The sequence below is a fragment of the Centrocercus urophasianus genome, unplaced genomic scaffold (genome assembly GCF_019232065.1).
Source record: "Centrocercus urophasianus isolate 14NV4802_14NV808 unplaced genomic scaffold, USGS_Curo_1.0 seq_33, whole genome shotgun sequence".
NCBI classification, from domain to species: Eukaryota; Metazoa; Chordata; class Aves; order Galliformes; family Phasianidae; genus Centrocercus; species Centrocercus urophasianus.
The window spans coordinates 3,073,789-3,099,046 of NW_024884900.1; the positions used below are offsets into that span (position 1 = coordinate 3,073,789).

The 25,258-nt window shown below is 40.2% G+C and overlaps 1 protein-coding gene across 2 annotated transcripts in view; it reads right to left on the reverse strand.

The window, feature by feature from the left end:
• Positions 1-3,558: 3,558 nt before the first annotated feature.
• ULK2 (unc-51 like autophagy activating kinase 2) overlaps positions 3,559-25,258 on the reverse strand; it is a 35,940-nt gene continuing 14,240 nt past the window's right edge. For both annotated transcript variants that reach the window (XM_042830344.1, XM_042830345.1), the window contains 21 exons: positions 24,794-24,895; positions 24,419-24,477; positions 24,037-24,119; positions 21,419-21,469; positions 20,987-21,075; positions 20,452-20,623; positions 19,952-20,012; positions 19,605-19,697; positions 16,890-17,027; positions 15,634-15,779; positions 15,206-15,286; positions 12,235-12,521; positions 11,883-12,076; positions 11,268-11,377; positions 10,456-10,608; positions 9,479-9,687; positions 8,027-8,205; positions 7,035-7,153; positions 6,518-6,675; positions 5,472-5,607; positions 3,559-5,384 (listed from right to left, as the gene is read on the reverse strand). In XM_042830344.1, the coding sequence (XP_042686278.1) occupies positions 5,317-5,384; positions 5,472-5,607; positions 6,518-6,675; positions 7,035-7,153; positions 8,027-8,205; positions 9,479-9,687; positions 10,456-10,608; positions 11,268-11,377; positions 11,883-12,076; positions 12,235-12,521; positions 15,206-15,286; positions 15,634-15,779; positions 16,890-17,027; positions 19,605-19,697; positions 19,952-20,012; positions 20,452-20,623; positions 20,987-21,075; positions 21,419-21,469; positions 24,037-24,119; positions 24,419-24,477; positions 24,794-24,895 (2,688 nt within the window). In that variant the 3' untranslated portion in view covers positions 3,559-5,316. The remainder of the gene's footprint in view (positions 5,385-5,471; positions 5,608-6,517; positions 6,676-7,034; positions 7,154-8,026; positions 8,206-9,478; positions 9,688-10,455; positions 10,609-11,267; positions 11,378-11,882; positions 12,077-12,234; positions 12,522-15,205; positions 15,287-15,633; positions 15,780-16,889; positions 17,028-19,604; positions 19,698-19,951; positions 20,013-20,451; positions 20,624-20,986; positions 21,076-21,418; positions 21,470-24,036; positions 24,120-24,418; positions 24,478-24,793; positions 24,896-25,258) is intronic.

A 25,258-nucleotide genomic window follows, 5' to 3' on the forward strand; every position in this document is an offset into this window, starting at 1 on the left:
GCTGCCCTGGTGAGGTGGTGTAGAACTGCGCACGGTGACGAGGACGGCCAGGTTAAGCCCAGGACAGCACTCGTGTGGGAAACGCGGGGCAGAAAGGGAAGGGAATTGAGACGAGGCTGGATTATTCCAGTTAATTGGTCCTGCCTCAACTTGTTCCTCTGAGAAACGCAAGAGGATTTATTCGGAAATGATGCTCCCATTTCAGACCCAGCAGCTCCACAAGCCGCGTATCTGACACGCCTACAGGGGCCACAGTGCAAATGCTGCTCAGCCAAACCCATGCCCAGCTGAACCCGCAGCCGCTCCCTTCTGCAGCCTCCCCCGATGCCGGTTGGCTCCGCAAACAGCGCTGCTGTAGCCCATCCAGCACGGGGACGTTGCACAAGCTATTGCACAAATCTCAGCTGTAAACAGTCTGCCAGGGAAAGGAATGACAAGAGCATCTGGCAATACTTGCGTGCAGGAGGCATTATGTGGGAGAAAAACAGGCTGAGCTCCATGGAGCCCTCGCACTGATACATGGAAAGGAGCTGGGTTTGCACTCACAAGGACACAAGCAGGGAAAGTGGGAACTTTCCCTATAGGAGAATCACCTGATGGAAACATGCTTGCCTTGCTCCTGTTAGCATCCCTGCACAGAGGTGAGACAAACTCTGCCACATGCCACACTGTCTGAAAGTCCAACAAAAATGAGATAAGGAGTTAATGCTGCTGCAACTCGGGTAAAAGTCTTTGAACTCTCAGAGTGGGGTAATACATTGTGCCCCGGGAAGCACTGATGCAACTCACCCTCTGCAATCAGCACACCCCCAGGGGGATGCTTGCAAGATCAGGGAGGCTGTTACCTACCTCTCTTTTCCACCATGGCCGTATTCCAGTCTGCTCTTCTGCATGTAGAATTCTCACCCTCCAGCCTGAGCATTTCCATTCCACTTGGCATCAGACGTAGCAGGCAAACGTCCCTCTTCTCATCTCATCCAGGTTTGTCTTGTGCCATGCTTTTGCAGAAACTTGGTCTTAAGGCTCCTCTGTATTGGCAGGAAAGAGCAGAAGTGTGATGCCATTCTTTAGTCCTTGCCAGGGCCATCATTTAGCCAGTTATGGTCAGAAGACAAGCTGAGAGCGTTCTCTCAGCGTTGCAAAATATCAGTCGAGCCTCCCTGGAGCAGCTGGGTGAGATGCATGGATTTCAGAGAAGCCTGAGGTCTGGAGCGAGATGGAAGAAACCCTGCAGGCAGCACCCAGCGCAACACGTGGTCTGCAGCGCGCTCCTCACGCCTTGGAGCTGACAGCATCTTCTATTTTTATTCAGTCACTAAGAAACAATAAAGGAGGGAACTATTTATGGAGAAAGTAATTAACTCCAGAAGAATCAGAAGGTAAGCAGTGCTGGGGGCTGCCTAATCCGTAGGGCTTTATGTAAAGCAGCAGAAGACGTTTTACTGAGAAACCGAAGCTTCAGGCGCTCCCCCCCCCCCTCCTCCCTCCACTGCAGCAGCCTCCTGCTCCTTCTTCTCTCCTGGAGTCAATTATAGCAAGGCACCACGGTGACAGACTCCTACCCCGCGCTAGGCTTGGACAACATGTCTTTGTGCTGCTCCTTGCCCTGCTCACAAAGCACTCAGCGGAGCCTGGCGAAGAAGGAATTTCGTTTAGAAGATAAGCTATGCAGTATCTCGTTTCAAGAGTCCACAGAATGACACAGCTAATCAATGTTTCATTAGCTCATGCAAGCGTGCTGACACATCCAAGCAAAGCTGGCAATGCTCAACTTCTGCTTAAATATTTGCCTAGTCCACGCACAGCTCCAAGTGTTGTACAGAAAGTGACAAAATCCACAGCCAGAGGCACAAGACAGGCAGACATAGAAACCCAAACACCACTCCATCACAAAAAGCAGCTACAGAAGATTAACAACAGGGAGTAGCTTTAAGCAACCTACGAGAATAAATGCAGCTCAGTTCATTTATGGCATTGCTTGTTTGCGTAAGCTGTTGCTGATCTCACAGTTGCAAGAACAAGATACTTTCTAGTACAAAGCCATGGTCTGTGGGCTGCATTGTAGACATAGCTGGGGCGTGGAAAATGTGAAAGGGACACAAAGAAACAATGAAACTGATTGGCACAAAGACTGCAACAGGACTCAACAGCACCACTGGCATTTAGTTTGCTTTCAGCCGGAGAGGAGGGGGGAGCCAGCAACATACAAAAGGCTTTTCAAAAGGTGTTTGTCCAAAGCAGCATTGCCAATAGTTCGTCAGACTGGGCTCCAAGTGATTCCGAGGTGTTACTAAGATATACTTCACTGATCTGCAGAAAGGAGGAGCTAAGTGTGCACCTATTAAAGAGCCAGAGTCAAGGCTGTGGCTCGAGTTGGGCAGGGAAGTGCAGGGCATCATGGGCAGTGAAAAAAGGCAGCAGCAAGCAGGGTTCAGAGCAGATGAAAGAAAAAGTCAAAGGATCACAGTTAAGAAAAAACAAACAAACAAACAAAAACAGGAGAGGAAGCAGGAGTCAAAAAAGACAAGTCACGGGCCAGCCTGGCTGAATTTTAAAGCCACAACATGATGCAAGCAGCTGCAATCAGCTTTCCTTGATCTACTTCTCCTTTCAGTGCAGTTGGGCTGCACACTGCACAGTGTTGTGACATCAGGATCACAACAATGACTGCCTCTGGACCCATTGGTGACAATGGAAATACCTTGATGTTGCTGTACAAGAGCAGCAAGAGCAACGTGAGGACCAACCACCTCAGGACCAACAGCTCACATGAAAAACATTTCTTAAAGTAATGTATTAGCTGCAAGTTAAATTAACTGGATTTTATCCTCTCTCTCAGAAGGGCTGAGAAATTCAACTGCTTCCATATAAAAAGCAGTAAATGTCAGAATCCAAATACATTTTAGATCCCTAAGTTGACATTATACACTATGGAGAAAGTGAATATGTGGAAGTACAGAAGAATATGGTGCTCCTGTGTAGATGCTAAGGTTGAACAAGGAAAGCACCGCACCAAGTATCTCCTTTCCAATTCTAGCTTCCAAGAGGCTGAAAGAAAAATACTTGGTAGAAAAAAAAGCACTTGCTGTTCAGAATGGAGAGCTGAAGACAGAGGGCAGCTTCAGGATCTTGGTGGAATGAGTTTATGCAGAAAGACAGGCCATGAGCACTGGTCTCCCATGAAGGCAGCAAGAGAACACAGCCCTTCTCATCCTGTGCACCTGTAGTCTTACTGGCAGGAATGGAAGAACGAAGCTTGAATCCTGAGGGTAGAAAGAACACCAACAGAAAACTGAGTTTTTGGGACAAGCAGCTTATCTCCCAGGCATGACTTTGCTTTGTTCCTCAATTCACATTCAGACAAATCATTAGCATTCCCTGCTGTTTTCCTAAAGCAACCGAAAACAGAACTGGGGACACCTTGTCCCAGAGCTCTCCAGACATAATGAAACACATTGCCCCATCCAGCCCCGATGGTACATCCAACTGCTGAGGCAAGAGAAGATTCAGTGATTGATTTAACACCGCTGATCTTTGTCACAGAGAAACACAAACTCATTTTTACCATAGAAACACTTCTAGTGTCAGTATTTATTTTACCTTAATATACATTTATACAGGCCATAATAAAAAGGCTATTACACAACAGTTCAGTGAGTTATTACCTAATTTCAAGAATAATGCATGCAATTACAAAGGAGAGGTAGAAACACTGTATTAAAGACCTAAAAATACAAACATTATATAAACAAACACTTTCAAATTAACTGTTGGAATTTCATACAGATAAATAAGGTAAAAAGTACATTACTCTGTCAAAGAAAAGGAAACACATGGTTATCCAAACACTGAAAGAATATTTTGATGTGTAAGCCCTGTACAACTTTGTCAAATAGTTCAGACCACTGTGTTTAAGAGGATTAAAATGATTTTGTCCTGGAGAATGGTTTATTCAAGTATTCGAGCAGTTGAGTAACAAAAAAGTCCCAGAAATGAATTACAGGAACCATTTCCAGAGAAGCTGATCTGCCTAAATGCTTTGCAAATCACTGTCCTGATAATCTCATGGGATGCTTGAAATGATAATGCCTATAAGGCTAAATGAAGCTTCCCACCTCTCCCTCAAAATGCACACAAAGTAATCCTGATTTTTCACACACACACACAGTGTAGATACTCTACATCAATTAATCAGCATCTCAAACTCCAACATTACTTTGTTTTCGTGTGGTTCCTCGCAGAACCTCCCAGTTTACAGTATTTATTGTAATACTGCCCAAGAAACAAAACTAGAGAGTCGTTACACCCTTAGAGACTGCAGGCATTAATGCACATAATTGCATGCACAAAAGATGCAACCAAATCTATATAAAAAGCAAACAACCAGCAACTCAACATTGCTATTACTGTAAAAGTTCAGAGCAGTAGTTACTCAAGTATTAGACAAATAGGTATAAAATGGAAAGGTTCACATGAATACAAGTTTTTACAGTTTGTTTGAAAGTCTTCTAGAAGCTACATTTGAAATTCTGAAAAGAATTTTATGTACACGAAATTCAGCCAAGTCCATTGTGCCTTCTCTCTTTTATTTTTTTTTTAGTATAGTTCTTCAAAAATGAATATACAGTTGCTTTAGTAAATTAGTGCAAAATAAAGTGTTTTGGAAGAAGATCTTCAAATCGTATCCACATCAGCTGAAAACCCACTGGGGTTTTGCACAGATGGAGCTCAGTTTCTTCCATTACCGGTTCCCATGTAAAAGAGCTTTCTCATCATCCCTTCATATGACAAGCTGAGCCAACACACCAGCTCAGCTACAAGCCAGCTTAGCCCCAAAAGCTTCAACCAGCTCTTGCACATGGTTAAGGTTTCCCAAATTCACTTGGCCACATCATACTGACAACTTAAAAACATTTTCACAAACGTTTGATGGAGCCTTCTGAGGGAAACATCTTTATGTACCTGATGCAGAAGGATCCACTCTCTACAGACCTCATGAGGAAAAAAAAACCCTGATCATTCAAGTCAAAGCACGTGTACAAGGATCAGTTTGAAATGTGAAGACGGATTCCTTTTAATCCTGTTGCTAGGAAGAAAAAAGGAGCTGCTGGATCTGTAAGGCAGGTTTTCTACAAATGTACTTTTGGAATTTCTCCTCTTTGAATAAGCTGCTGCTTCTTTGGTAGTCACCACAGAAATGTAAGAATCACTTTCCACGTGGGGCAGAACGAGGACAACAATTAAACCATAGTGAAAAAAGTGCATTATCACTGATGTGGTCCCTTATGCTCACACCATCTGGTCCTTGGGATATTTCTACTGCTCATATACAGCCACTGTGCTGTAGCAGAGTGCAGAAAGCCTTCGCTCAATGCTAGATTTATCTGAAAACAGAATGATAAAAAAATAATCACAAATTCAGTGTTATTTCATAATTCCATTTCATTTTCAATAATTCAGCTTAAACTTACACTTGTGCACATTTTCTATATCTGCAGGGTCTTGCAGTATTTTAGTCAGTCCTTCCAGCAGCAAGGCTGCCTTGTGGTATCGATATGTAATATCTTCAGTTTGCTGAAACATCTCATCTAGAGCTGCCGACTGAACCTAGAACCATTCAGTAGATTGTTACATAAATTGCTTTAGGCAAATACTGAAATGATAAATTCAAAACGGATCACATTACAGTGTCATCACAGACTATTTTTAAGCCTTAAATAAGATGATCTGCTTTTATGACAGTAAGACAACAAAACCTGAGAGAACAGAGCCCACACGCAGTATCAGCAAAGGAGATTCTGCAAAGTTGTAAAAGTACTTTTTGATCTTGTGGTTATATATGTTAGAACACACTTTGAAATTGTGACAACATATGAATAGTTGTGCTTGTTCTATTACCTACATTCTCTTGTAAAGAAGACAAATCAATTGTGTAAGATCACACCATTGTCAGGGTTAAGCACAACATTTGCCAGTACTTTTTGTGTGATGTCTGTATTAAAAAAAGACTTAACTCCTTTTTTAGATGAAGTATTCTCTAAACTCACTGCATCTGCTTCATGGCAGGTAGAAAGTTTCTTGATCACACACACGCACACAAATCCTTTTACATGTTTGCTACTGTTTTTGCTTTGTAGGGACAAGACAAACGTTCCTTAAACTGACTTGGTAGATTGAGGAAGCTACTCCTGTTGTTTCTGTGCTTCATTAAGCCTCACTGGATGATGCATCCACAGAGGGTACGCTTTTAGAGACTGCGTGGCTTTGTTTCCTAGTGTTTATGTACCAAATGTGCTGATGTAGAGGAAAGGTCCCTGAGGAACAGAATCTGCCAGGAACTTTAGCCACAGTTAAGGGAGGGCAAGAAGGAAAGTGAAAGATTAACAAAAATAACCACAAAGAGCAATCTGGAAACATGCATTCTATTTTGTGATTACGTCAGAGCAGTATGTGAGAAAAGGAAGCAATGTACTATTAATCTCAACATCCTATTATTTTGGTAAAAGGAGCCACTTACCATTTCTACAGCACAACTGTAGATGAGTTTCTCTGCAGTTACACTGTTGATTTCATCAATGAACCTTTGCTTGTCCGAAAAGAAACGATTCAGCTTTTCAGTCAGTTTCTTGCACATACCAATACAGAATTTGTATCTCTCATTGAGGCTTTTCACAACTGGAAAAAAATAAAATGGAAAGAAATTATTAAAAGAAATGCCCAAGCCAAAAGCATCGTTTGAGTTCAGCTTGTTTAAGCACTAGGCAAAGTTCATCTGTTTAAACTTATCACAACATTTATTTAGTCTGCCATTTCTATTAATGAAGAATATATCAAACCATTTCCTTTTCAAGTTAATAACTGTCCATTTCTTAACAGTTGCAAGCTGTGTCTTTGTTTACTACCAGAATTGTGCAACTGTACATATCCCACAATTCTCTTGTATAGAAGAAAAACAAAAATGATGCAACTTAAGCTTTTTGAGTGATGTATCACTGAAGAAAATTCTCAAGCACACGAGGTTATGCTGCACCAACCTTGCTTAACAGCAGTGGATGGGTTCAGTTTCCCCGATTTGACCTGTGCTTTGGCAAGATGCAGAGAAGATGCCAGTAACTGGGCTGCTTTCATATATAACACAAGCTGCTCTACTTGTCTGGAGGGAAATAAGAATAATTATGTATTAAAACCCTTCCTCCTTGAACACATTCAAACTTCAGGCAGTCTCCATTCTTTATCTTTATCCTACACAGGACTCAGCAGCAGCAGCAAAGGAAGACGTTGAAAATGCAACTTCACCTCTCCGTCCCCTCCACAAACCCCCTGTCACTGGTTGAGAGTACATCTGCTTTAATGTAGGCATTTTTAAAAGGAACGCTTCTCTGCATTGGCCGACTGCTTGAAGTCAATGCTGTACCACAAACAACTGGGTATATTTTTCTTGCAGTGTCATTTCCTATGCCCATGGAATTCTCACAGCTGTGAAAAGCAAACACACTTTGCAGGGTGTACATACTACATACCTTTTTTTTTTTCTCCAGGAAGAAGGCAGGAAGTGGAACTGCCCTTTCCGACCACTTCAAATTTCTCCTGTCTCTCCCTGTTTTTGAGTTTGCTTTAGGGCTGACTGGCTACACTGATTTAAGGTCAAGGTTGAACACGACTTTCCTCTTTTCAGCCTCCACTTCAGTGCAGCTGTTTCAGCCTGGTCAGCAGGACCACAGAGGGCTCAGATCTTCAAATGAGATGGTACTTGTATTTCCAGATTCAGAAGTGAACTACACTGCACCACAAACCTGCAAATCCTCATCACTTCCCCCAGTTTTGTGATAGATCAGAAAACAGAGTTTTCTTCATTATATGCTAGCAAATGTAACCTTTGCTATATACTTCTAATGTGCTTTCAGTTGCTAAAAGTGCATTCCTACAAAATCAATAGCTCCAATGAAAATGAAGGCACAGTTTGTCCAAATGCATTTTTTGTCTGATGTTCACTAATTCTTCTGCTACTTTTTGATCACACACTTACCCCCACTCTTTGCTTAGTTGGCTGATCTGATCAACAACTACGCTCTCTTGGATTTGGTACAGTGACACTGCAGAAGTACACAGGTCTGGGTTTCCTCCCCGTAATGCTGTCAGATCCAGAACACATTCTGTGAATGTCAGCATCATGTTTAGATGACGCAGGGTATCTGTATGTTCTCTCTGTCAAAAGGAAACAAGACAGCAGTTTAACCATTCTAAGTCATAAGGCAAGTAAGTATACTTAGAACTCTTTTTAACCACTTGAGGTTCTTTTGGTATGTTAATTCTATGCAGAAATAACAGTCAGCAGTAGAGATTTCAGAATCAAATGAGTCCAAAACAATCAACAGATACTAATTTGTTCTTTCTTTGTTAATGATTTCAAGACACTGTAGTTTATACTTCAGAGTCTTTCAAAAAAGCCAGAGAAACTGGGACATGGAGTTCTGTGTTTCTTGAAACTTGAGCAACTAAGAAAATCAAAAGTGGGATGTATTACTTGTTATTATATTATCAGCAACCCAGAAGTATGCTCAGCATTTGTGTGAGAAGCCAGAAGGAACATTTGGCTTTTATTAAACAACAGACTTGATACCTATAAGAGAACTGATCTGCAGCTTCTTACTTATCTGCTTCACTCTACAGTTAGATCTAGAATTATATTGTACTGAAAAGTGTCTGTTGCCAAATTTTCCACTTAAACCAAACAAATTGGAGCCAACAACTCACTGTTTACTGACATCTAAAACAGACACTACATTGTTTAAAAAAAAATCAACCTGCAAAACAAAACAAACGCATCTCAGCGATATTTATTGTCTTCTCATGAGCAGTGCAGGTCTAAATACATTTTAAACTCTGTCTGTGGGAAGAATGCAGCGTATTGTCAAACATTCATATTATAAAATACGGATGTGGTAAGAACCCAAACACTTTCCAGCTAGATGTGAATGAAAAAATAGAACAGCGATCTGCCCTAAGAAATTTATAGATTAAGGAGAGCATCCTGGTGGAACACCACACCAAAGTGTGTTTTCAAAGCAACATTCCACCACTCATAAAAAAAATAAAAATGAAAAACAGAGCACTCTTCCCACAAGTAGGATGCAATGTCATCTGTGAGGAAGCAGTTAGGAACAACGCCCAGAGGGACATTGCTTCTGTCAGCACCCACATCCAGAGACTTGGCATTAAAACAGAGGCCTCTTTGGAAGGCTCTGGTGAACAAAAGCAGTCATGTTCCTTTGGTTACCTATTAAAATACAAGAAATGCCAGGAATAACTACCAAAGAGAAATAGTCACAATTGACACAGGAGTATTTTCCAGATTTTAAAGAGGAGTATCTGAGATAGAGAAGCAGCAGCTACCAAGCACACTGAGCAGTCGTGTTTTTACCACGTCTCTGTTTTATCAGCATTTTATATTATAAAACATTAAATTGTTTTTCTATACCTCCATTAAAGTTTCCTCAGGCAATTCAGGAGCTTCAAAAGTGATAAAGCCCTCTAAGCTGGGAGGCGAAGTACCATAAGGCATGTACTTCAGACTTGGAGCTGCCTCGGCTCCCGGAGGAGAAGAACCCATATAAATACCAGGAGGCGAGCCCATATATACACGGCCACTAGTAGAGCAGAGAGACCCTCCAGAACTGTTTGATCCAACTACAAGGAAAAATAACACACACACATTCAGTCCAATAGGTTGTTCCACCGTGCAGCTCTGGGGCTGCAGATGATAGCAAATGACAAATCAGTAGGCACCACAGATTCGCTCTTCGGAGGCTCTCTTCGTTGTTCCTCGCATCATTCTGTAGAGAATGCAAGGGCTACGCTTTATAACGTACAGAGATGATTTATAAAATGGATTCTGGAATATCAGCTGTCAAGGATTCCAAGGATTCCAAGGCAGGCAGTCAGATTCCAAGGCAGATAGTACAAAGGTTTTCTTACAATTTACGAAAGCACACTGCTGCAAATATAGAGTCCTGCTCATCCTGAGCAGATTCCAGCCTCTTCCTTGAGATCTTTGCTATTTGACAATATAGCCAACATGCTGAGATGAAGTCAGCTCACACATCTTTCATCTTGCTTCTACTATAACATACTGCAGCAGGCAAAATGCAGAATCAGAAGTCTTATAATTTCTCTCCACTTTTGCCACAAATGCGGTTAAAACATCCCTAGAGGGGAGCAAAACAGCGCACTCAAGATGTTACGCACTGCGGCATGGTAAACTGGTGCCTCTGGCCCTCTTTTCAGGAGACAAAAGGCAGAAGAAATCTAAGGTGCATCTCAGCTTTTGCAGAGTGCTTTTTGTTTATTTGCCTGGCCCAGAGGACCCACTGCGCAAGGCAGTAAGCAGGTTACTGCCCTCAGGAGATGGGCAAGTCTGAACACCGTTCGACAACAGCCATCAGCAGGAGGACTTACCTGAGGTGGTTCTTGTTCTGAGGACCATATGGGTGCAGGTAGGAGGGGTGGCACTGCTTGGAGGGGACCCAACAGTAAACATGACAGCCCGAGAACTTGCCCCACTTCCCATGGAAGGAGGTGCCACTGCGATGCCATAGGCCCCTGCTGGGGCTGGAAGAGAAGATTTCCAGAAATTAGTCCCTATTACATGCAATCACATAGGTTAGCAATTATATACAGAAAACTGGAGTTCTGCAAGACAACATATGTTGATGTACCAAGACTTGTACTAGTAAGGAATTCTGACAGCAAATAAAACAAGCTGAGTGACATCAGTCCTGCAGCAAAAGCTGCAACAGAAATATTCTAAAGACAAGTTTGGCTGGCCTAAAGACTAGCCCTGTCTGCAGAACTTCCTACATCAAACCCAGATCTCCTGTTGGCCATTTGTGGCAAGGTATTAGCTGTTTGTGGGGAGGAAGAAGGAGGTAAAAAAGTAAAGAAAAAAGAACCAGAATTACATAAGCTGACTTTCAGATGAAAACAAGTTGGAATTAGGAAGTGAAACAGCCACAAATGTACTGAAAAAACAAAACCTCTAGCCACTCCAGGAAGCAGCAATATTTCTTATTTATCACAGAAATTGATGCTTTCTTGTCTCACTTATTTTAAAAGTTATATTAAAGAACATATCTCCTTAAGGAAAATAATAATAAAAAAAGCTTAAGTGTCTCAACCAACAACTGAAGTTGGAAGCAGAACTCTATCTGGTTGGCTGAAAAAAGCTACAGTATACATGGACCACTTAAACACATCCATCTGTTCCTTACCTGTATCCATTGGTCGCTCTGTATTCAGGCTGTCTGTACTGCCTTGGTATAACTGGCCACCGAGGGCAGTCTTTACCTGTTGATCTGAGAGCTTCCCAGTACTAACAGATCTAGACAGAAAAAAAACACACACGTTCAATAAAAATTTAGGGTAAAATGTTCCTAATTTGCAGTAGATTCTTACTATTTGTTACAGAGAAGCTTTCAACACAAGTACAAAATGACTGGAAACCTCACTGTTCATCACGGACATATTGAGACAGAGCTAACTATAGATGAACCCTTTCATCTCAAAAATGAATACTGCCAATTTTGCCATCTAGATGTTTGAAGCAAAATCAAACAGGCTTCAGAGAGTCGGTGAGACTTGCACAGTCAGATAATCAAAACAAAAAGGAACTAGATAACAACACCAGACAACAACACAAAGTGCTTCAGGAAGTCTCTGCAACGTTTATACACAGTACAAAAAGCTTGTTGTATATACTAAATATCAGCATCTCCTCACAGCTCTTTTTTTGCATGCTCCACCCCTCCAAATGGCTGTGTGCAATGTACATTCTTCTGTCAAATTATTTACTCAACTTTCCAGGTCATAAATACTGCAATGCCTACCTGCCAAACGTAGCTTTACTGTGCTGCTCTCCTGCATGCTTGTCACCTCCTTGTGTCGAGTGAAAGTGTGCAAAATCCCTTGGTTCAGTGATGTCTTTAGGCTGCAAAGGAGCATCCACAGATCCCTGGCGATTTGCCAGGGCCAGCAAATTTGAGGATGCTTGTGTTTTAGGTATTTTGAAGGGAGCTGTTGCCTTAAAGAATAAAAAAAAAAAAAGAATATAGAAATATTAGAAATAAACAAGACCAACAACAAGAAACACAAGATTTGCACCTCAAGATATTCTTGGGAATGGTTTCAGACAACGTGTTACCACTTCACATTTTGCAAACAGTGGTAAACTCAACCTACCTTAGTAGGAGAACCAATGATTGTTGGTAAAGGAGTTTTGAACAGCCAGTCTGAACTCCTCGGTGACGACCCCATGTGCTTGGTGGGTGATGTTCCCAGGCTACCTGGCCTACTTGGTTGTGGAGAATGACTGTATCCATACCCAGCATAGGATGGGCACACTGGGTCTGAATGTTGCTTTCTGAGCTTCTGCTTGTTCTGGTAAATATCCGTGAGAGTAGGTGCACTTTGCAACCTAGCTCCCATCAGAAGTGACTGTGGAGACTGAGATGGTGGTATTGGAGAACCTGTAGGGATGAAAAGCAGTGAAAAAGATTTCTACGTGCAGTGCTTGGAAATGTATCAACGAAACTCAAAACACTAGAGAGCATCATTAATCTGAAAGGAGATAAGGATGCACTACTGAGATACGTGTTTGATTATCAGCTCACTAAATGGCAAGCAGGATGAATTTATCCTGTTGACTATACGGGCTGAGGCTACATACACTTGATGAGATGACACTCACATTCAAGCTGCCAAAGAGGCAAGATTGCAGGGTGACAGCTGTACTGGCAGCTGCACTACTTCTGGCAACCTACTCCAAGACATATAAAGTGGTTGGATTGAGCAGGAATGGCATAACCAATGCTAAAATTTCAAGCACAGCCACCAGGACTCTAAACTGAAAAGAGGTTTTCAAGTATTGGAATTGCATTCTTGTAAACAGCATGTGAATACAAAGTTGTGTGTTAATGACTTGTTTTGTTTGTAATAATTTGATCTGCAGACACAAAAGGCTGCTACCCTCACAGTTTCTGTGAGAAAAGTAGGTATTAAAAAACAAAAACCTTAATAAACAAGTTATTCAAATGAAACATTTTAGGATCATTACTTAGGGCAGCCATTTATTTTTAGGTTGTCAGATGTTTTTCAAAAGCTCATCATGTACAAAGAAAGTCCACACTTCAGTATGAATGCAAAGTTTCTCGTAAAGCAAATTGAAATGGAAGAGCTGTAATCTGCAAGCAGAGGACTGTAAGGAAACACTCCTATGAACATCTCACCTACCCAAAAGGTTCTCTTCCACTTTCAATATAAAAAATCCAATATTTGATTAAAATTGTATCTGCCATGTGGTATTTTTAAGTTTCAAGAAGAGGAACGGTGCAGTTTCAAACAATACGTAAGACTTCAGCCCTGTGGCCACAGCTTTCCAGATAAAATGTATGCCACTGTAACCCCAAAGAACAAAGTGCTAAAAATCCCATTTGCCTTAAAAAGAAATGGCAAAGCTTACACTATTCTATTTGTTCCTAGGCTGTACCATGACTTAGTATGCAAAATTCTCAGCAGCTGGCCAAGGCAATTTTCCAAGATTGTTCTTCAAGCATATATTTGTGAAGTGGAGCCAATGTCCAACTTCTTGCAGTTTGCTCAGTAAAGTGCCCAGCTGCTAAGCCACATTCTGCAACCTTCTTAAGCTTATGCTCTTGGTAGTTAGACTTTGAATACAAGCCATTTCATTTTGATTGCATTCCTCTCCATTTAAACAATGTGCTTTAGAACAGACCTTCTGCCTGAAGCTCCAGCAGAGTATTCCAGTCTACTCTTCACTAAATCCCCTAAATTCTATACTCATGAAATTTCAACTCCATTGAAATCAGCCTGCTTGTCTGTCCCACAGCACTAAATTCAGCTTTATTTCAAAAAGCAGCCTTAAATTTCCCTGGTTGCTGTTCTAGTGTCATTCCCACCACTGGGTAGGCTTCTGAATTCAAACTCTCCTCTGCTGCCACTGGCAGCAGCAAAGGGTAACTCAATTAGTTCAGAAGCTGCATTAAGACAGACATCTTCAGTCCCTAGAAAATCTCTGTACAGATGATCTCACTTCACCCTGAAGCGAAGTCAATTTACCCATTTAAATGCTGAAAAGCAGACATGCTGCCATTTGTGGTATTTTACAAGTAGAAATAACACTGCAGTCACTGGAAATTAAGAAACAAAATCAAATAGGAATAGATTGCAGGAAACAGACAGAGAAATGAAACATTAAATACTCCTAGAGCCACAAAACAGTGCTATCCCAAAAAGACGGAACAAAAGAGCTCACACAGCTTTGTTTTCCCTTCATTTTCTCCTCAGCTTTTTTATTTTTCTTTTAAAATACAAGAGACTATTTCAAATCTGAGGCTTTACTCATTCCTAGTCTTTTGTTGAGATTGCCAGCAGCATAACAGTTATGAGGGACATTTTTAAGACATCATAAAACTTATTTAATGTCCAGATATCTGAAATATAAACTCCAAGAAATGAAGGTTATTACCTCCAGAGAATTTTGGGAAGCATTAAAGCAGGAAAAATAACACACATTGTAGTTTAAACACTTCCCTAAAAGGTCAAAATAAAGAGTGTAGCTGCTATTCTGGACAAAGAAGAGCTTGCATCTAAGTTGTGTGTACAGTAACAAATACTCTCCCACCCCTGCTGCCGCCTCCTGGTGCACTGGAACAATTTATGAGTTGCAAAGCTTACTGAAAGCTTAGCAATATTAACATCAGATTCCTGGCAATTCCCTAAGAGAGTGATGAGAACATGCCACACACCGCACACTGGTAGTTCTTCCCTTTTCTGAGTGCTGGCATGAAAACGCTGGTCTATCAAAATCAGATTCTGAGAAACGTGTTCAGACCATTCATTATAATCTCATCTATCCCATTTCATCCCTTGTTAAAGACAGGTGTTAGAGTTGCTATTCAACTTAGGTAAAAAACAAAACAACAAACTTCTGATTGTGTAGGCAATTCAATACGGAGAAACGAGTCCTGACACAGCCAAACCCAGGCTAAGTTTCTACAGAATCTCAGTGCACAGCTTACCAAATGCCTGCCATTAACCCACACTAACGTAATGCCGCCCTCCTCTTTCATGAAACTCTGTGGAAGGTTTAATCAAAACTGTACTGGTTGTGTTATTGTCCAAAGTCTCTCACCTGAGAAGTTTCTGCTCCTGGACTCATGACCTTGAAGCTGTCCGCAACAACAGTGGCTGAGCTGCTCAGGTATAGTTCCAACTAAGTAAATAAAATCAAAATGTGAATTTATGCTTTACTCTTCACCTACTTGTTTCTTCAAGGAGTGGGTGATCAAACATGGGAATGGGCTGCATAGGGAAGTGGCAGAGCCCCAGCCATGGAGATGTTTAAGAGACGTGGATGTGGACGTAAGGGATGTGATCACGTAGGTCAGGCCGACGTTGGATTCTACTATCTTGAAAGTCTTTCCCAATCTACGTGATTCTATGATCTATTTGGGCAAATTTCAGTTGAAGTTTTAAACAGGAATTTGTTTTCTGAATTACTGCTTCAGCTAAATCCTTGCTAATTACTGAGAATGAGTAAGAATTAGAACTGGAGCTTACCTAGTGGTGAAGGAGAATATGGCCTCGAAGATCCCGTGGATAACCTGCGCCCAACACCCTGCACAGCATCAGCTGGTATTGGAGAACAGGAGCCCATCTTCATGAAGCCCATTGGGCTGGTATTGGAGCGTCTGACAACCCCAGCTCTGGAAAAAAAGAAAAAAAAAAGAGAAAGAAAATAGTTACTTAACACACTACAGTTGCCAGTTACAATAACCATGCAACTGTGGTTTCTTGGGATAAGATTCTGAATTCCCATAAGAGTACAATGATCAATTAAAAAAAAACCAAAAACCAACAAACAACTCTGATATTTAAACAGAATTGTGAAGTTGAGGCTTATTAAACTAATAAGTCTCTCATTTTGAAAACAAGATACAATTCCCTTTGTCCTCACTGAGGGTTTTGGAACCTAAGGAAACTTAAGTCACAGCAGCCTGTCTGTTAACTGTAGAAATTTTAAATAGTTCTTAGTAAATGGATTCCTGCTGTTCAGACATTACATTAAATTTTACTACTGAGTGAAACACATTGACATACATGTTTGTTTTTATGGTAGGAAAAGGAAGGAATTTACAATAAAAATTACCATAACGTTTTAAGTATTAGACTTGGAATAAAGCTCAGCCACTGACAACAAATATTGTACAGAAAGGCACTTTCTCAAGTGCAGAAACAACTGCAAAATCAGATCTTGAAGACAAAAATTAAAAAAAGGAAGGAACTGTGTTTTTGTAAAGAACTCCAGAGTTCTAAGCAGTCTGTTTCTGAGTCTTTGACCTTTACCACCCCAATCCTGTTGATTGCGAGGCACAGAATAAATCCAGCACACTGGAGCTTTGTATTAAGACAAGCTAGTTAATTAGCATGCAAAAAAAACCTGATTCCTTGATATTTGACAAAACAATGCATCCAACTCATCACTGCATGTGTGAAAACAGAACCTATTACTGACTTTCTAGTTTATGATGTAACGCTGCATATTACACAAAGAGAAATCAAAAAGAGCAAAGCTTCATCTTTTTATTCTCTTGCATTGCATTTGAGCAAAGGAACAAGATCATCTTGTTTTACTGAAAAATGTCAACTGCCCATTCAACAATCTTGAGATTGTGAAGGACTATTATTCCTCATTAAAATGCCTCTCTATTATGGGGCTGTGTCAAAAAAAATAAAAAGACATCAGTAAGAAAGCACAGATATCTGTTAGGGTACAAATACTACCAGAACCAAGAAAAAGGAGTCTGAAAACTCACCTCGGTGATCCGTGGGGGTTTGACACAGGGCTGGCAGTAGAGGAGAGGTTCTGTTCTATACGCTGGTAATTCCGTAGCTGAGTAGGAACTGGGATAGGTGCTGTTTCGCTGCGAGGGGATACAGAAGGCTGGCAATGCCTGAAGTTGGAAGGTGCAAAGAGAGGAGATGAACAGAGGTAGGCAGATCTTTCACTGAATTGTACCATCCTCAAAATTTCAAGAAAATCTGGGAAGTGGAAAATCTGATCCCATGCTCCATGCACGCAGCATATCTTCACCTGTCCTGGTCTAGCTCTGGCACTCTGCAGGAGGCTGAGATCTGTTTGTTACTAACTGCCTCTCTTACACAGGCTGGAAGTGCTGTACACTTCGTTATGCATCACAGCAATCTACAGATCCCTTCACCTCCCTGCCAATCCGCCTGCTCTGTTTACAACGCTTCAAAATAGCGTTCTAGGAAAACCCACTGCACTAAGAACAGGAAGTTCAGCAGCAGGGCTGGAATGTGTACAAAAGCCACTAAAGCGCCGAGATATCCCATGAGACAGAGTGAACTTGCAAAAGGAAAACATGTTATGTAACCAACCCCTGACAAAACGACCAAAACCACACACCTGAACATTAATCCACAGACGCAAACTGCAGATTAGTATTACCCAAGTTCAACTATGTGTCAGTGACCTGGCTCACCTCAGTGTACTGCCAGATAAGGGAACGAAACCACCACAGTGTAATCAGTTACCAACACTTTTAAAAGAGCTAGACAAAAAGGATTTCAAACTCAAGGACTTTTTGGAAGATAATCAGCTTGGTATCTGGCCCTTTATTGATCAACACTTCAGAGAAGAGAAAGGCAAAGATCAGAGATTCTCAGAGGAGATGTGAAAAAAGTTCTACCACGAGCTCTAGAAAACAAGCAGTTACACCACTGCGTGGATACAGCTGAACAGAACTGTGGATTTATGACTCCGTCACACTCCCTTTGCAACCTCTGAAAATGAAATACAACTTCCTCATACACACAGTTCTCCCTTAGCAAAAGAACACAATTTGTCCTTTTATCGCCACCCAGTTCCCAGATATTGAGTTATCTGAAAGTCAGCTTTGATAGATCTGAATAAATCTGTACCAACACTTTTTTGCAGCCTCACAAATACCACTGATTTTAAATCCTTGCTCACTGAGTGTCTCAGCATAAAAGTAGGAATTAACCACAGAGGAATGAACTGCCTCCACTTATCCTGCCTGGAGCCTGAGAAGCATCACAGCTTCCTCCACTTGCCATAAAGCAGCTTAATTATGGGTGCAATTCATATAGTTTCATCAGCTAATCAGAAAAATTCACTGTTTCACAGGGCATAACAACATTCTGAAAACAATGACACACTAGGAAAGAACGTTTCACAGCAAAAAATAACCAAAACCCAAAGCATCTGGTAGATATAAGATGCACACACTGCTGCCTTGAGATGACACCCCAAGCAGTCAGTCTGCATTTATTCAACCAATAACTCAATCAAACTGTTGTAGTACAACCACTGAAAATGTGACCAGTAGGCACCTGCTCTCTAACCACAAACCATTTAGCTCTTTACTTAGTAACATACAGAAAATAAAACTGGCATGTTTTCAGAAAAGCTGTAATTCTAGAAACTGTGATGAGTAACAACTTAAAATAAAAAATTACAATGCATTTTTTGGTAAACGGTCAATCCAGAGCAAACGGATCTTCACTACCAAACAATTCAGACTTTTTGCCCTTAAACACACAACGTAAGACCACGGCTTCATTGACAACCCCTGTCAGCAGTTTTTTCACAAACTGCAAAAAGATCAGCACAAAGTAGCAAACTTTTCTTGTGACAAGCATTTCTAAACAAATAATGCTGACTTGCAGCTCCGTAGTTCCAGTGTAAGCCAGAAATACACCCAGCATAAGAGCTTTATTCCCCATTTAGTCACTCACTCTCTATTTTGTACTGAAAACATGAAATTTATTACTTAGTCAAATGACAAATCTACACCTTCTGTTTACTGTTTACCTTTACATAAATAGCTAAAGATCAGAATCAAGTTTCCAATATAATCCATGAAAGACATCAAGCACTACTGATAAAATTCATTTTGAACTATTAGAAACTTGGTCTGCAATGAGGCAGAAAAGGCCCTTGTTAATAGCCCTGCTGATTAAAAAGCTGCAATACATGTTACATGTAGCTTCTTTGGTATCTTGCAAGCCACAAATGTGAAATTCACAATAACTGCTTTCACAGAAGCCATCTCTCTGCAAGCAATTAGAAAACACAAGACAGTCTATGCATGAGACACAAACCCATTGCAAAATAGGCTTTAAATTCCTCTTTTCTCACAACTACTTCTCGAAAAGTAAACTACATTGAACATCTTGACTCAGTAAACAAGGAACATGTCGTGCTTCACCACACAAAAAGAACAAATTAATTCTGTTTCTGAAGTTTCTGTCTTTAGACAGTTCAAGCTATAATCAGCCAGAATAAAGCTCACTTTCCTCAAGGAAATCTTTTTGGGGTTAATCTGAACCAGAAGTCAGCTGTGGAGCCATCAGCCACTACATTGCATTAAGTGTAGCCATTTCAATTCAGTTTCCTATAGTAATTCACAATAAAAACAAACTAATCAAACATACAACAAAGAACCCTTTTTTTAAAAAGGAAATACTAAGCCTCCATCACACACCTGTTAGTTGTACCAGAAGCAGTACTTCGAGAAGAGGTTGAGGATGGCTTCTGTACAGTTCCTGAGCTTCCAGAAATAGTTAATGGTGACTGCCTGTGAAAACAAGAAACGCTGTCAAACAGGCTGTTCTTCACATCAGAGAAACTACCTGCTTTGCAGCAAAGCTTTCTGGATTTAAGCTGTTGACGCATTCATATTAAATTCAACTTGCTGTATTAATCTTCAAGAAAGTTCACTCACAGCTATGTAAATCCATCAAATGCCAAAAAGCCCAGCAACATCTTCTACAGCTACAGTACTCGTTTTAGAACATGAGACTTTTTTTGGATGAAGCTCAGCACACCTACCCTCCACACATCAAGAACTCGCTCGAAGCCCGCCTGCCAGCTGCTCCCAATGGCATATCATCTACAGCAAAAAGAAGAACACACTGAAAAGCCACATCATGAGGCAGAATCTTAAAAAACAAAAAACTCTCCAGTATTACTGATATAAGAATAAAAATCTCTGACAAACTTCTGTAAACATATACAAGTTTTCTACAAGTTGTTTTGCATAAGAAAATGCCTCAGATGTGACCTACAACAAATGCTCTACTGCTGAAGTCCAACACTGCCCACAATTTAAAATCTTGGTATATCTGGTCACTCAGTTGCAGATAAAAATGTCCCATATGGACATGGACAAATACCAAATAGCCTTCCTTCAAAAAGTAAACAAAAGTGAATAAATTAGATCCAATATGAACTGAGACATATTTAGAGAAAAGAGAGACAAACAATAGCAAGACGAAGATATGTTATCAGTGAAAAACGTTTTAAAATGTAAAAATAGGGAAGGTTCTTACATGAGTGGTCTGAAGAGATGTTGTGTGGGACAAGAACAAAGTCATCTGTGTCACAGGAAGAGTTCTTGCTACTGGTACTGGCAGAGTCCTTAGACACTTGAAGATAGTTTGGAGGACCCAATGGAGGGGAAGACAAGTTTTCTTCTTGAATATGCTGCATGTCTGGAAGAGACTGAAGCAGGGAGGGAGGAGTAAGAAACCTCTGCTACAAATCTATTGATTCATAAGGTAAAATTGCTCTTTTCGGAATAAAGCCTCTGAAGTAGGAATTATCACCACCATAGGCCAAATAAACAAAAGAAGTTCACATTCTGGATCACGTTTTAAGTCTTTAGAACAACAAACAACAACAAAAACCCACCCATAAAGTACAACACAAGAAACAAGACAGAACCAAAACATTAACAATTTTTCTAGAAAAAGATAGTGGTTTACTTGAGAGCTATTCTGTGTCCAAGAATTTATAGAGCTAATTCTTGGCCAAACATTACAGAAAATATTTTCTAGAGATTGTTTTGTAAAAGGGGGAACTTACTGGAGGAGAAGCAAAACGGCAGGAAGGTGAGCTGCCACAGGAACTGCCAGAGACTGAGCCTGCATATGTGGGCACTGGTACAGGACAGGCTAAAAGAGGAAAACCCAAACAGAAACGTGGGTTTAGCATTCTGAAAGCCTGAATTGCAAACAAACTCATTTCCTCGCTACTTTTCATCCATAAACTTTCATATGAATGTATAAACACCACGTATCCTTAAACACACATGGGTTTTAAGTTAAGTTGAAATGTGAAAGGAATGAGAGTTGTGTGTCAGCACAGCATAGTACTGAAGAAGATTCAACTCTGAGGCTCACAGTAGAATGTAAAAGTCAGACTTAAGAAAACATCTCAGGAATACGGCAGATTTTAATTCCCCTCCAGGCCCCAACTTTCATTTACAAAAATAAATGAAAAACCAAAACTACTTACATTTTTTGACTGTTGAAATCTGATCTAGGAAAGGGTGGTTGAAAAATGCTTCTGTAGAACAAGAAACAACCACCATTGAGAATTCATGTACAAATGACACAATTTTTAGACTGTAATGCGGATAGTGGTAAATGGTTGCCTTCCCAGAATCAATATTTCTAGCCAGAGGATGAAAAGCTTGCAACAGATTAAAGCCTTCCATGCTACATGTTGGTACAGCATTTGGAAAGGAAATGAAATTAATTTAATAACTTCCAATAACAGCCAGCAGGACAAATCAGATACAATCACTAAAGGACATTTTGTAACTGAACGTAAGGTTCACGTACACAAGAGGAATTCCAACACTCATAACAAATTATGTTTGCTATGTACAATATGGCACAAATTTGGTTTTGATTTGCTCTTCAAAACGAAGAACATCTTTCACATCAAACATTGAAAGTATTTTCACTTCTGCCTTTCCCAAAAAACGACGCTTATTTTTGAAATTATTTAATGCTACTCCTTCAATGGCTGAAGATCACAACAGACCAGCAGCCATTCTCCTTCCAAATTCCCTATGGAAGAACAGAAACCTGTGCAGTTGGCTCATTTTAAAGCAGAGGTAAACACCATTTTCTTGAACAATTTCATTAGCTAACTTGTTATTGTTCTAACAATAGAAATGTTTGCTTTTGTTGTAAATGGATTCTCTGAGATGGATGAGTTAGCATAACCAGTTGACCAACAGTTCACACGGGAACTTCTAAAACATGAGACCTTAGTGAGGGAGAATTGATGGTGAGTGGAACCTAACTGCTGAACTTTGTGAGCTTTAATGTTCTAAAAGCTGAGGAAAAACAACACTGTTCATTAGACCTAAGCAAATAACAAGGGAGAGAAAGAAAGAAAGAAAAAAAAAAACAAACAAGCCAACACCTCAAAGAAAACCCTTTGGTCTGCACTCTCCTCCCTTCAACAACACTTTCTTCCACAAACTGATAGGGGAGAGAGGCTAGCAGTAACACCAGAACAGTGTAATGATTAACACGAGGATCAGGTGTTCTGAGCTTTTCTACAACACCTGCTGTTCTTCTTGATATCACTAAAAGATAAGCAAGATTTCCAATGCTATTTTTCACTTGAACAACAGGCAACAGGGCTCAGTTATACGCTCTCCCTTTCACTCCCCTTGCTAAGCACATTCCAGAGCAGCCCCTTTGAGGCCCTTCAAGCGACTCAGCCAAGGGAAACATGACTTTCCTCACTACCATTCTGCTTTCTGTTTTTCTTTCTTAGCACAAACGCGTTCTCATACTGCCATAATGTTACAGCGAATTTCCCAGGTTTGAAGAAACTGTGGAGATCAGCGCGCCGAGAGCGCAGGTGGAATCCATCACTCAAAATCCACATTTGTGACGTATTAATTCTTCTTCCCAAATTTAAAAGCTGGCATCTGAATACTGTCAGAGTCATCCGGGATATCTTGACCAAATACTCTGAGTTTTTTTCCTATATCTAATTTCTAACAGTATATATACTGGTATATATATACTAGTACATAACAGTAATATATAGCATTTATATCATGTTACTTAAGTTACATCTACACTAAAAACCACGCCTGATTATCAAAAAGCAGCAACACCTTCATTACTCCAGAATCAGTGTTTTTAATTTCAAATTATTTGTCAAAGTTTGACATTTTTAGAGCAAAACATATCAGCAATTGGCAAGTTTAAAACAGTGCAATCAGGAAAGGCTTGAAGTAGACATCCCAGATACCTTTCAAACCCTCCTTTCTCCTCAGCCTATTGAACATAGTCTTCTCACAACTACACAAGGACCACAAGTGAACGAGACACTTTGTGCATTTCAGTACTGCAACAAAACTAAGCTTGCATGCTTAACTAAACAGCAACGTGAACCTCTGTGAGCAGAAATGAAACTGAGCACGTCTCAGGGTTGTAATTCACCCAAGGATCTCAGCATCATGAGACCAATAGTAAAGGGAAGGAGAGAAGTCTGCCTCATCTACAAAGAGCCTGAAGAGATTTGAAGTTTAGGCTCCCTTCACCATCCCACGGATTAAATGTGAAGCATCTTCTACCTTGTTGCTAAAACAAATCTCCATATAAAACACATTGTTTTATATCAAGTTAATTTTATTCAGCTAAATGCTTAAGATTAACATTTCCTGGGATTTGGGATAAAACTGCAATTAAAAAGTTGTGCAAATTAATTTAAACAATTACCATGAAAAACATAACATATAGCATCTGTCTGATTTTGGATAAAATACTAAAAGCAGCAAAAATGACTGACACCAAAATTTAAGATATACCAGTAAACGGAAGGAAGGGAGGCCACAACTGTATTTCACTTCTCAACAACAAAGTAATAATTTATATGCTTCATTTAATACTGTCAGTCATTAACTAACAATGTTTATTTGTTGTTGTTGAGGGTTTTTGCTTGTTTCTTTTATTACAATCCTCTTTTATGGTAACACGGAAGAAAAATACACTTCATTTTTTCATGTTACAGCCTGTAGACAAAAGGTGAGGACAATTGCTTTGGTCACATGTATACAACTAACATGTCAAAACAAGAGGGCAAAAGGAAAAGTTACGTACCAAAGTCCATCCTGTCCTTTTGGTTTCTCTGAAGCAAACCCAACAGCAGGTCAGCCAAGTAGGTTGATGTTTCTCGAGGTATGCTGCATACAAAAGGAATTTAACCATGCATTAACTTTCACACATATATTAAATAATGTATAATGAATTAAAAATGCCTGGAAGTGTTCTACCACGTCCCCAGATTTTCACTACATAACCTTAGCACAGGATACTCAACTCAGCAATGTAGTGAAGGTAAGACACTATGAGAGTCACAGCTATCATTCTGCTTCCTTATCAAGACAGCAACACAGAATATTTGTATGCATCCCAGGCATTCTCAGAGGAAAAAGTGTTCAATCAACAAACATAAGCGACAGGAAAGATCATGGTGACATACCTAGGAATCAAATTCCTGTTCTTTTCATAAAACATTCTCAGATCTTGAGGACTATTGGCCTGTCAAATAAAAATGCATATTAGTTATAGTTCAGTTTAGCAGAGAAAGTAGCTTCTGTGCCTATGCACACATACACCAAGCACAGCACTGATTTCAGTACTGAGTGTCCTGCATTTGCCCTAGATTGAACACAAAATACAAGTACAAGCAATTTCTCCCTTTGGTATCCTCAGGCTATCTGGCCTTTCAAGCATCAGCATCCAAACATCCCTATTTAACTCTGTTTTCCTTTCATGCCTGGAAGGAAAAGCTCTGGGAATTTCCATGATACTGTAAAGAGTAATAGAAAGAGGGAAACAGAAATAAAAGTGTTACCTGAAAAGGTGGTTTTCCAACAAGACACTGATAAATCACAGTCCCTATACTCCACAGATCTGCTTTAGCATCATAGTGTTGAGACATAATCACTTCAGGGGCCTGGAAAGTACAGGAAGATCTCAGAAGGCAAAGCAAAAGACAAAACCACAACAATATGAATTACACAATACTTCTGTCAGAGTGGTATTAAGAGATCAGCTTTTTGTAAAGAGTAAAATATTTAATTTAAAATATTTAATAGGAAATGAAAGGATTTTAGTCTGCATCATTACTTGAAAGGTAATTATATTACACTACCTAAGATGAAAGTTACGTATCAGAAACATAAAACTAGGAACGCTGATGTTCTAAAGAAAGAAGTTAATGATCTGCATGTATGGGAACACAAAGTAAGCAGTATTTACTTGGTTGATGCAGTCCTTCTTGTAGATAAATAAGCAAGGATTTCACAAGGAATACCAT